We start from the raw sequence: 13,926 nt of genomic DNA on the forward strand, positions 1-13,926 counted from the left end.
ATTTAATATAAATATATATATACTTTCTCAGGTTTTTTCTTTAATAACAGTATAATTTATTTTTTTGAATATATTAAATTATATGTAAATGAAAAAATTTGTTAAATAAATATTAAACTTTAATTTATGTTAATGTTATTTCTGTGGTATTTAAAAAAAGGAATAAATTAATTACTTTGACATTTACAGTTTGTAATCCTTCTGCTACTTCTGACTTTGTCTCAATAGATTGTTGTTCATAAAGCTCAGTATCAATTGCAGCAGAATGTAATTCACTCTCCATATTTTCGATACCCTCTCCTTTGGGATAATATGTAGGAGACTCCTCAAAGAGACATTCAAATTCTTCCAATGTTGGAACATCTGGTATTTGTTGTTCTACAAAAAGCTTAGTCTTTTCTTCTTTCTTTTTCTAAAAGGATATGTTAATTAAACATAACCTTCAATTTTATAAAATAAATTTTATAAAAAATTCTTATAATGGTATACTTTAAGGTAAAATAAACTGCAACACAATATTACAATAAACAAACATAACAATTCTAAGACCTACATATGATTTAAGCACTATTATGTGGTACATCAATTTGACATCATGTTCAATATTAAATGTATAAAAAGTAAATATCTTCTTTGTATGAAAAATTGTCTATACTAGAGACAAAGTAACAGTTAATTAATATTTTCACACAAAGTAAATATTATATAAAAAATGAAATAAAAAAAATATGTAAAAATTAAATATTCACCTGTCGTTGTTTTAGTACTTCCATTTTATATACACACCAACAAATTTTGTGTGAATTTTCTTTATATAAAAACGTCGAGTTTGTCACATAATACGAATATATAAAACAATAAAAACATGAAAATGATGTCCATCACACAATACAAATTTTCACAATATCACTTCGTATGTTGATATTACAAACACACTACTATTTATCACTATTTCTTGCGTAACCTATCATTTGTCAAAACATATTATAATTCCAAATTGACAGTTTCCATATTAGAATCATTCAATACCCATTTTTCATTTAAGTCATTATTTTAATAACATAAGATTAATAAAAAATTTGTATAGAAAAATTCTACGTAATAACTATTACGAAATAATGAAGATTTACAATTTTCCGTTTATCGACCGAGAGTTACATGCAAATAAAGTGCTGCCATACAATGGTAAAATATAGAGTTATGTCTTGTACTATAAACTAAGAAATAAAAATATACATACGTTTTTTCATTTCGATTTTATACAATAAATTTTTTATTTTTTATGTATACTATTTCATATTATTGCCATTGTTTTGATTACATACAAGAGTTAACTCAATAGTTATCATTTTATTATTCAAAAATTCTATTATACTATTCAAACTGAATAATTTTCAAATCATTCAAAATTAAAAAATTGCTAAACTTTTGTGGGAAATGCAATGTATTATAATTTACTTTATAACAAATACACTTCTTTTGCGACAATTATAATTCAATGTGAGTAGAAACTTATAATTCAATAGATAATTGAATTTATTATCGAGTTTATTATTATTTCTTGTTTAGACGCAATAATATCTCATGAATCTAATTTCACATTCTTTTAGTTATTCCTTGAAAATGTACATCCTTGCATAAATACATTAATCACTTTAAATAAACGGTACTAGTAAGATAGATACTCATAATTGTTACAAATGTTTATTTATAATATTTATTAATAAAATTACGAAATTTATATTAATTAATTTTATACTTTCCATAAACCAGATTTTAACACTCATATGTATAGAAGTATCATTTTAATCAACACAAACGTATGTCACCGAAACTAATATATAGTAATACTAGAAAATGTTTTTCATTCAAATTAATCTGTCACGAAATATCAAGATCTTTGTTTTTTAAACGATATGGTACATCTTTTCAGATTGACAGGCAAATTAATCCAAGATGAATTCATTGACTTACAATATATGTGAATTTTTTGAATCATGGAAATATTCCAAGTTATATTCATAGTCATTTAAAATCAATTAAAATTTACCTTTGGTGAATAGTTACAGTAACTTTTTTATGTACTTGAAAGGTTATTCCACGAGATCAATACATTATACTATGTGGCGCCATCATTTGAATCACCGCGCTCTCGAGGCTTGCCGTACCGGCTGAAAGATGGTAGCACCATGCACGTAAGCAAGTTCTCGTGCCACGTGCTGCCTTCTAGCATTTCGCTATGGCCACTTCCGCCATGGTCATTTCTGCCGTAGCCCCTTCCGCTATGACCGAGTCTTACTAGGACCAGCTTTGCCTCAGTCAGTTCTTCATCAGAACTAACGAAGACCTTGTGTTACCGCCGCAGCTCCAGCCAAGCTACGCCCTTCGCGTTTATTTTTCTTTTCGTTAATAAAGTTTATTTATTTCGCATTATTTATTTTTGATTCTACGCACCCTAAGATTCCATCAAAACTTCCTACGCCACGCTAGGTCAAGGTACCAATGTGGCACTACACGCACGCTACGGTATTCGAACAACTATACATTGATGTATTTTATCTCAAAAAATATTTCTTTGAAAATAATTATGAAATATTGGAATTCATTAATTCGTATTATTTATGTAAGATAATGTTATACTAATGACCGTTCCAATAAAAAATGTATAGCAAAGAAAGTTTACTTAAAATAAGAAAAGAATAATTTGAGACTGACATGTAATATGTTAATAAACTCATCTTGGAACAGATTATATATTTATTTAAATAAATACGTATATATGGTTTTATCAAGAAGAACAAAGCTATCAAAATTTTTTAGTTTTTAGTAAAACAAGGGTTTTACGTGGTAAAAAAGAAAATATAATAATATGGATTTAGAAATACTCATTCTTTAAGATAGAGTTTATTTGAAGCGTTGATAAATAGACTTCACAATAATCTTCTAGCTATTATAGCTAATGATATTTTTAATTGTAATATTTCACTAATACTAGTATGCTTAATTTATAAATTACAAATAAATGTACCGAAGTAATATTTGACATTTCATAAAATATTCTCAAAGATCATCTCTTTGTAGTTTTTTCTAGATATTTTGGATGATAGAATTAATCTTCAGTACCTATTCCTATTTCAGTTTTTTATGGAAGATTGCATGGAAATCTTTGTAAAATATAGAATTGTTTTAATTGCTTTTTTCAGTACGAACGAAACAATGGATATTTAGCTACAATATCCAAACAAAGGATTCAAGTGATATTTAATTAATGACTAATTTATTTTATTAAATGTATTAATTGATACCTTGTTTTTGTAATGGAATATTCGATTTATTTTTCTAGAGAATTTATACTTTATTTGATGCAGTTTATTAGTTAGTCACATGATGAATCAGCCGAAGCAATGTATACATATATGTATGTATGAATCTGTGGGGTTATAAATAGATTTCAATTGAAGGACGTTTTGCGGTGTGTAGTTTTAAATTAGTTTCTTTTTCTCTAAATATGGAATAAAATATACTGAAACTAAATATTACATTTAATTTTTAACCACACTTATTTTGTTTCTTTGATAATTATAGTTTAAAAGAAAATCTGTCTTTACTTCGAATAATTTTTAAATAACAATAATAAATAAAATCAGTTATTCGTAAATAACAAATAATTATTTATTTGAATAAATTTTCATTAGAAAATTATTTGATGTAAAAAATTCATAATTTTATTATGGAATATTTAAATGAAATGATTATTTGAATACATGCATATGTATGAGATTGTGGCCAAGTATTATAGATGAAAATAATTGCAAGAGTGATATACGGAATAGTGATATACAAAGTGATATACAGGTTGAGTTTCTCTCACAATTTTTTATTTTATTAAAATGCGCTTTTAAAATACAAAATTATAAATAAATAAGATCATGATATTTATATCTGAAATTTTATACAATTTAAACATTGTGAAAGTACTTCCTTAAGTAAAAGTAAATTTAAAGTATAGATTAAAATTTTAATAAATTTAAGATACGTGTATAGTTAACTATCCTTCAATATAATATATTATTATGCATATATGTATTATAATTAGTAAATCGAATAGAAAATAAAAATTTTTATGATTTTAGCGTTTAACTAAAAAATTATTGAGTTTATCATTTCAGATGTCAGATAAATTGTTGTTTCGTTATAATGGCTGAAAGTAATTCATTGTATAGTGGGTACATTGTATCCTTACTTCAACAACTAGATTAAATAGCTTTATCATCATTGATAGGCTGTATCACGAATAATATTTTACAATACCATAATATCACATATATAAACACACACAAAGAAATATACACATATATATATGCCAATATGTAAATAAATATATTGAAAAGAAATTTACAAAATTATTAAAATAAATTATAAAAAATATTGTATTTATACTGATCATCCCTTGTGGGGATCGAACCCACGACCTTTGGATTAGAAGTCCAACGCGCTATCCTCTGCGCCAAAGGGACTTGTTAGGACCTTTCTTCATAATATTTTACCTATACATCAAATTTTTATTATGACAATTTATATCATACATTTTTTCTAAATATTTTACTCTATAAACTTAAAAATATGAAAACAAAATGAAAATAAAAAATATTAAAAGTTCAATGTAAAAAAATTAAAAATATAATTTAATGTATTATTATCCATTATTAACTGCTATAAATATATAAGTTAGCAGAGTTTGAATGATATAAACTGAGGAGAAATGAAATTTGGTATAGGTTAGTTTTGAATAATTCATTAGCGAATATTATCATTCCGTAACAAAAATAGTAGGTACAGCATAGCATTTTAAATTATTGTTAATGTAATATATGTATTGATTTATATCCGAATCGGAGTACACAGATATGTATGTAGGTTAATAAGCAAGACTATAACACGAATTGAAATCATACCTTATATAGTGACTATCCCGTACATAGAATTGTGCAATATTATGATTTTATTACATTTTTTCTTTTTTTTATATATATATATAGAGATATGAAAAATGAAATAAATGTTTAATATATTTTTATTTTATTGACAACATATAATTTTCTAATAATAAATATAGTAAATTAAACAAAATATACAATTAGGCATAGAGTTTAGTTACCAATCAAAATAGAACATATGCATTGATAGTACAGTAAAAGTAGTGAATTTTTAACTTTTATTTAATTACATACATGAAAGTTAGCATTTATTAGCTTATGTTATGCTGAAAACTAAAATAAAATAATTATGTAAATTTACAACAATAAATCATAGATTAATTTAATTATTATAACTATCCATAGATCCTAAAGACTTAAAGGTTGTTAAATATACAGACTTGTTTGTCAGAAACTTTGTAGTAAACTGATATAATCTTATCTTATATAATCCTATCTAATATAATTTTTATATTTGTTAAAGTAATCATAAATTATTTGGAATTTAAGTTAATTAGAAAATGAATTGCACATAAGTAAAAGCTATCTCAGTATGTCTCATAAAGTATTAGTTAATCTTACTTATTTTAATATTAAGTTTATTTTATATATAAAGAAATATACATTGCATAAAATAAACAAATTATATTTCATCTAAAATCAAGACTTCATACAAAGAAAATTTTTGTATATTAACAAGCAAAGTAAAGATTATGGGCAAACATGGAAATTTAAATTGAATTTAGTCTAGTGTAAGTTTTCTTTATAAGTTACAAATGTGGTGGTTTTTTTGTATATTAGTATTTCTAATTATATAATAAAGCTTGTGGTATTCTTATTAATTACATACAAAAAATTGTAATATGTTTTGCAAATATAAAGTAAATAAATGGTAAAATATTGAAACTTAACCTATTCTTTTAATTTATAATGTAATTTATAGAATTTATAGAATAATGGGTAAAAAGGTTCTGTATACACATATATATTTTTTTTTATTAATCTTATAAATCTTAGAATAATTTTCAACTCTGCTGTGTTTTTAACATAATAAAATTGTATCTCAGTCATTTGGAGTAAATAATATGTCATTTTCCATAAAGTACTAATAATTTTGCTAATAATCATATTAATACATATAATAATATAAATCAGGTATATATACATTTTTCTAAATAAATTGATAATAATTAAAATAAAAATATTTCAAGGTATATGCATTGCTTAACATACCCAGAAATATTAATTATGAGCTATCAAAATTTATATAAACATTTAAAGACAAACTTTATAGATGTACATGTATCTTGACATAGAATGAAAACTAAAAAAAGAAAGAATTATTGTAGATAATGATTAGAGTACGTATAATGTCATAATAAAGAACGTAGAACAAAAGAAGACTCGCTCAACATCCCTACATTCTTATCTCCTCACTATAGCAGTCATAGATTGTTTATGCTTGATTTTAATATTAATTAGAGATGAGTTTAAATATAATATAGTTTAAATATTAATATAATATGTATATTTAAATACTGACTTACCAGATTGAAATTTTCTATAAATATTTTGTCTTTATAATATTATATATATATAATATTAATGCCTTTATAAATATTTTAGAAAAAGAAATCAATATTTTTGAATACAATTGAACATTAATTAAGTAGGGTAAAAAATTTTGTGAGTATATTTCAATTTCAGAAATTCTGTATTTATTTAAATTATTTTTTAAATTTCTTTGAAATTAATTATTATAATCCCCATGATTAACTTAATTATACATTGATAATTAATTATGTAATAAAAATATAATGTGAAGTATAATATTAAATTATAAAAAAGTTGTATTATTGTTATTTGTTTCTCCAAAAGATTCTTTAGAAGATGTTTTTGTTATCCGTATGAAATGTAGTTACAAATATTTCAAATATAATAAGCGTAAAATGTATTGGATATTCAAGTGTCAAATATTATAACATTCAAATGTTATCACACACATATAAATTTCATATAAATTTTGCTACAGTTAATTTACAAGTAACAATAAGATACAAATGTTGTATAAACATAGATTCATAAATAATATTTGTGAGAAATTTGATTTTTTATTAAACTGGAATATATTGTAAGTATTTGCATATATCTTTGAAATGAAATGATTTTTTTATAGAATACATAAATTAATATCTTTAATAACAATCTTTTTAATAATATTCTGTAGAAATTATTATTTTGATATGCTTTTAAATTTTTTATTATTTCATATAAAAGAGTTCAGTGAATTTTAAGTTAAGACTTCATGGTTTTCAAGCTTTAACTCTTTAAAAGTAACTATATTTTGTTAGATTTCAAGATGCTACTTTTCAAGGCTTTTTTTATAGGAGGTTTTAAGATATCATGTTACTCAAGATCCTATTAATAAATGTAAGCTTTTCAGCGACATTAACTTCTATATAGCTAATATGATTAAGACATGTCTGAGCTCTATCACTGATTATAGATTGCTTTCCTAGAGTCCTATATTGTATTCGAATATTAATTTTGCTCTAAACAAATATAAATTTATTTGGAACATATCTGTCAATTTAAAATGCGTCCTAAGTTATCATAAAAAGTGAGTGCAATGGCATTTAAAATCCTGCGAAATTCAAAACTAATGGATAAGAATTTGCTGGACACTTCAGTTATAGACTACTAAAACGTAAAAATATGTATCCGTTATATTTTGGAAATATGTAATATTATCATAATTAATATACTACAAAAAATGAAGAATGTAACTTAACTAATAAAAAGGAAGAATATTCGATATGTATTATATGTATTATGAATGGTGACAATTCTCATTCTATGATAATGTTATTATTATATAATGCTATATTAAAAATTAAATTTTTTTTATTATATTAAATTATTTGAATACAACAACTGTAATTAAGAATTGTAACCCTTAAGGCATTATTACAGAATAAATATAATTTTTAATTATAAAAAGAAATTATCAAATCTTCTACTTAATTCATTATTAATGATATTAAATTTACATTATAAACAGGCCAAATCTCTATGCTGTAATCCATTATCCCAGACATCAAGATTTGGTATACCTTTGTTGCCAATTTGTTGACATAATTTAGTAACCAGATTCTCTATCGGATTTGGTTACATTTTGGTGACAAGATTTATACTAAACATTTAGAAAATTTGGCAATGTTATAAATTTGGCTGGCAAAGTAATTGACGTAGAGTAATTATATCTTACATTTATAAAATTATTTGTGTCACTATCACAAAAATATTTTTTTATTTTTCGCGATGAAACGAGACTACGTATTAAATTGATGGAAAATAATTGATTACTTGGGTAATATACAGTTATTAAGTAGCAAAGATAATTAAATTAATGGAATACGAAAATTATCACGAGTTGATGTTATGTAAATGCTTTAAAAAGTTTATATTTAATAGGAACTGTTTGAAAATAATGATATCAGTATACTATATCATCGACAATAGTAAGATAATAGTAAATAATAAATTTGTGGCGGTCTGTTTATAATTATTTAATTTTTTTACTATTAATTAATTAATGTTTTCTTACATTTTGAGATTCTTTGGACTCTTCTTAAGTAATGTATGTCATCAATCGATAATGATATCATTATGAAATTTATAAATAATAATAAGTTTATTTAATTTTCATGTACTATGAAAATTATTTTTTATTTACCATTTTTATGCATCGCCTAACATTTAATTTTTCTTTTGCCTACCACTATATAAGTTCTAAATTGTTCTCAACGGGTATGTCAACCATACTATTGTTTTAGTCATTTTATGAGTGTTCATAACAAACAAAATTATTAATATATTAAACATAAACTTAAAGGTCTTAAATATAATAAAATTAACAATAAATTAATCAATAATTAAAAGAATACTTATTATTTCACAATAGAAATTAGAACTATAATAGTTCCCATTAAATTAAAAATTTTTTTTTTAAATTGAAAGTTTTAGTCATGATTTTGCTTTCGTATTAGGCATAGACTTCTTCGACTGATTTTGAAAAATTTTTTTCGTAAGATCGTGAATGAGAACGTTTAAGAAAGCTGTATAATAACAAGATATTGACAAGATCTGCTTTATAATAACAAGATATTTTAAAGAGTAGAAAATGAATTAAGATTTAAAATAGGGTAATAAAAGGCATGGCTATAGTTATAAGAAAAAAAGCTTTCATCAAATATTGTGTATTTTGTGTATTGGTAAATAAAAATAAAATTTTATTATTATTATCGAGAAAAATTAATAATTTCCAAATACGTAGAATTTAAAGCAAGCTTATAACTGTATTAATCGACAATTGACTTTGGGGACAGAAATTTAAAAAGATATCAGTAAGACTCGAACACATGAAAATAATTTTCTAAAAAGGATATATCTACATTTTTGGCCATCTCAAATTTCAAATCATTCAATTGATTAATTATAAGAAGCATTAAATTAAAGGATGTACGGTATTAAAGTAGAAACTACTGCAATATTAACACTAGGACTATCAAAGGGGTTAAAATAACAGATATTTTAATTTAGACACATTTATTTATTATTTAAATACAGAAATTATTATTTTGAAACATAATTATATATAATTATTTGTCTTCGACATATTATTGCAATTATTATCATTTGTGTATAACATATTTAACTACTCATTATAACCGGTAATTCTAGTGTTAAAATTAATATGCAGTGATCACTTAATTATTGGGCCATAAAAAAAAGATTTATTAAGTATTTTTAAATTGGAAAATTTCTTAAATACTATTTGTAAATAGTATTTGATATATAAATATTTCTTTTGAAAGAAAGTACCATAATTATTTCTGCTGAAGCTTTTCCTATATAATCAAATGCGAAACATCAGTATAAATAACAAATTCAAGCGAATACAAATGTCTTTCTTCTTTTCTTCTACTATCTGTTTTTGTAATGAAGAAATTTTCCTGCGAAAGAATCGAATTATTTGAGAAGGCAAAATATAGTCATACATAATTTATCCATAATTATTTGTAAAAAATTCCAACAGACAATTATTTGTTCCTCGTTATATCATCTTATTTCATTATTAAATTAAGTATTACGTATCGATGCTCTTTTCATTTTCTATTATACGTGTAGGTCTTTAATAAAATTGTAGTTATGCAATTTCTTTCATAAATTAAAAATGTATAAATCTTAAGAACTATTTTGTACAGGTTATGTCCACGAAAAGAAATAATATAAAAACGTACAAGGGAAGGTATCAGTATAATATTCAAAGTCTTTTAATTAAGCTACGTAACTAAGAAACAGTAATATTAATTTCATCGCGTCCGAATAGTTTTATTACTTAATATTCTCATAGACGTGGGAAAAGTTCGATAGGCATATTCCGAGTGAAATTTGAAAGCAAAACGAAAAAGAAAGAGCCTTTGTTAGACAATGTTAGCCAGAACCACAATGAATAACGATCTTGTCTGTATTGCGACGGTAATCTGGATTGTTTTAGGTGCGTGAGAATTACCTATCAGAATAACTCGCCAGTGGAGTGGTATAATGGTAGTCCGATTTCGAACCAATCGGGGACGAGATGGAAATCAATGTAATTATAGAAGAACCAACGAGAATTCGTTGAAGACGCGCATGCGTATGTCCAACTTCACATCGAGCTATCTCTAATTTCCTTTGCGTGATTTCTATTGTCAACATTATCATTATCGCAAACACGGCGATTTTGCTTTATGACTATATAATCGTTGAAGTAAATAAACATACGTATTATCGCTTTTTCGCAATTTCACTTTATCCGTGCAATTGGAACTGAAACGTAATTTTTCGCGTCCTGGTAATGAAATAAAAATTTAACATATTTTTGTATTTCTATTTTTTCATTTATATGCATAATTATCATTGGTATTACTTGTTTCATATTCTTCTATCTTTGCATATTCGTATTCTAATATAAGAAAGGGTTATAGTCATTACTATAGATTATAGTGATACTTATAATCTTAACTACATACGCAAAATTTATTAAGTTATATTTTTATGAGTAATTTGTATGTCACGTAGTATCTTTATAAGTAATTTTTATTATAATTCATACTTTTATAAGTAATATTATTAACAGTCGTATTTTTAATTCTTCCATCGCGAAAATTATTTTCTTTTTGCGATATATCTGATATTTTTAGTAGTTTGAGAAAAAATATTGATTGTTTAAGTTTAAATCACTCCAAAATCACTTTAATAATACTGTAATTAATTACAAGAACAGCTGTTACAGGTAAATTATGCTGCGTGTTATAGTATATAAATATTTTCGATGATGCGTGTTTTCAAATTCATATTTAAAGATACAATAATTCTATTTTCTACAAAAATTCTTATAATTTGTTTAATAGATATAGTAGCAATTTGTTGGTTAAATAAATGCAATTAGTATATCAATTAATATTTCATTAACTTGCATGCACAAGAAATATAGCGAATAATAATTTACATGCACAATAAAAACAAGCATAAGTCTATATTAATAAATTGATACAAGAAAAATTGATTGAAATCTGATTACTGAACAAATTGTTATGCAATTAATTTATATAGAAAATTTTCGTATAAAAAATAATGATATTCAAAACTATCTAATTAAATCACACCAAACTATTAATCATTAATTATGAAACGTTAAAAATAGCTGAATTTACCTATGATATCTATTTTATTTTTATCTAAGTACTTTCTTTTACAATTTTATTCTTAATAAATAATAAATAATAAATGTAGAAAGTGATACGATGAAGCTTACTTCATAGTATGTTTCTATATTTAACATTTTATCCAACGAAATGAAATATAAGTTACTATTTTATTGGAATTAAAAATACTTGGCTCATTTCGTCACAGTCTCCTTCACGGTCTTTAATAAAATAAAACTATTTCCAAATAGCCCATTAGTATGTAGTAATTGTACAAAATATGAAATTTATTAAAGGCACAAAGGAGGCTAAAATTCGTGATATAACAATGATAAATATATACTACATGTGTGAAAATATTTATAGTTAAGAAATATAAATTTTTATACAAATTGAATTAATAGTAGCCATCTGTTTATTACAAATCAAATGTGCGATAAAGCTTTATCGATTTATATATATATATAAATAATTGACGAAAATGGCCAAATATATATATATATATATATAAATAATTGACGAAAATGGCCAATTTCGAATTTGATTTGATATTATAAGGTGTTTCTTTTGATACATCTTGTAAATACAGTTAAGAATAAAATTCATGGTTACCATACTACTTTAATATTCTAGTCATTTAATTAAAGGATGAATTACAAGAAACGTAACTTCCGCAAAATTAAGGATGAATTATTTTCAAGCGCATAATAAATTACAGATACATTCGTATAATTTTATTATACAAAATATTTCAAACAACTTCAACGAGTGTTATTTATTTTTTTAATATTTTAGAATTATAAATTGATATCAGCAAATGTAAATATAATTACAGATTCTAAAACTCTTGAGAAATAAACACTAGCGTGGATAAATTAATTTATCGAAAAATAAATCTGTAGCTTGTTTTTCGCAAGATAAAAAGATATTATGTATATATATATTATAAGTATTAAGATTTTTATAAGGCTTTACAAAATCGATTTTGTAATTTTACGTGCAATTTATATTCATATATCATTACATTTAAATTAAAACTTTATCAGAATTTACAAGAATTACGTGTAAATTTACATTCATTTTTATTCAAATATTATAATTACGTTTACGTATCTATTAAATTTGAACAATTTTTATGAATATCATTTTTAACACAAGTATCTTGATATGCAATGAGTATAGGAGTATAGGAATGAGAAGTTATTTCTACAAACCTAATACATTAGTCTGATCTAATGGAATAGAAGGAAGGATAATAACAGTACTGATATGGTAAATAATGAAACAGTGGTACTTGATTTAAGAAGGAAATAACAATAAATAATGAATCAATGGTACGTGATTTAAGGAGAGCAGAACAACAAAAAATGAAGCAGTGATACGTAATAAGGATCCGTAAGTCTCCCTCGAGGGTTGAAATCTTCGACTGATGGATGATGGATGAGAAAAGAATTCCGGTACAGATTGTTCAATGTGCGGTTGACCGTAAATGCACAAGATACCGCGAGATTAATATTCATACCCTTCACGAATCATTCACGTCTAATGAAAAAGCTTACTTACCGAAATTTTATCGTAGTATAAGGGCGTACAGCGAACAGAAGACGATGGCGATAAAAATACCAAATCACGGGAAATAACTAAATGCTCATTACACATACATTATGGTCTATTATAGCACATTTAACGATCAATTCACTGAGTTTTTATAACAAACCTAGCGATTAAATTTTTATCAATTTTAATTTTTAGTTTACGGATGAACATTCATTTTTCACGTGAAAATAAAGTTAAAAGATGATAAGATTGAGTTCTAGATATGTTATTCGTATTTAAACAATAGAGTTATTCAATTCTGTTTGCAATTCGCTGCAGAAATTTTTCAATAGCGTTGTTTCAAATTCTTCTCGATATGAAAGTAAAACGTTCAATTATATATAGGTTTAATGTAGAAATCATTCAACATCTTTATTTGAACGTCGGATTAGTTTCGTTATTACTATTATTGTTATGATTGAAATCATATTATTATTATTACTATTAAGTTTTCTCATATCATTTTTGCGACATAGTACGAAGTTTTACAGTTGTATATAAATAGTAACGTGTTGATTAATTATTAATGTTCACCAAAGTTAATGACCTTTATTCGATGATATCAAAATTATGATATACTATGAAATTATTTGAACGATCCAATT

General features: G+C 24.0%; 1 protein-coding gene and 1 non-coding gene across 2 annotated transcripts in view; both read right to left on the minus strand.

The window, feature by feature from the left end:
- Epg5 (ectopic P-granules autophagy protein 5) overlaps positions 1–406 on the minus strand; it is a 17,770-nt gene extending 17,364 nt beyond the window's left edge. The window contains exon 1 of the mRNA XM_017903733.1: positions 176–406. Coding sequence (XP_017759222.1) covers positions 176–283 — 108 coding nt within the window. The 5' untranslated portion in view covers positions 284–406. The remainder of the gene's footprint in view (positions 1–175) is intronic.
- Positions 407–4,444: 4,038 nt separating this feature from the next.
- Positions 4,445–4,517, minus strand: TRNAR-UCU (transfer RNA arginine (anticodon UCU)). Its single transcript has one exon. It is a non-coding gene; the product is annotated as a tRNA-Arg (tRNA).
- Between the last annotated feature and the right edge of the window lie 9,409 nt (positions 4,518–13,926).

The sequence above is a fragment of the Eufriesea mexicana genome, unplaced genomic scaffold (genome assembly GCF_001483705.2).
Source record: "Eufriesea mexicana isolate 0111107269 unplaced genomic scaffold, ASM148370v2 scaffold2467, whole genome shotgun sequence".
NCBI lineage: Eukaryota > Metazoa > Arthropoda > Insecta > Hymenoptera > Apidae > Eufriesea > Eufriesea mexicana.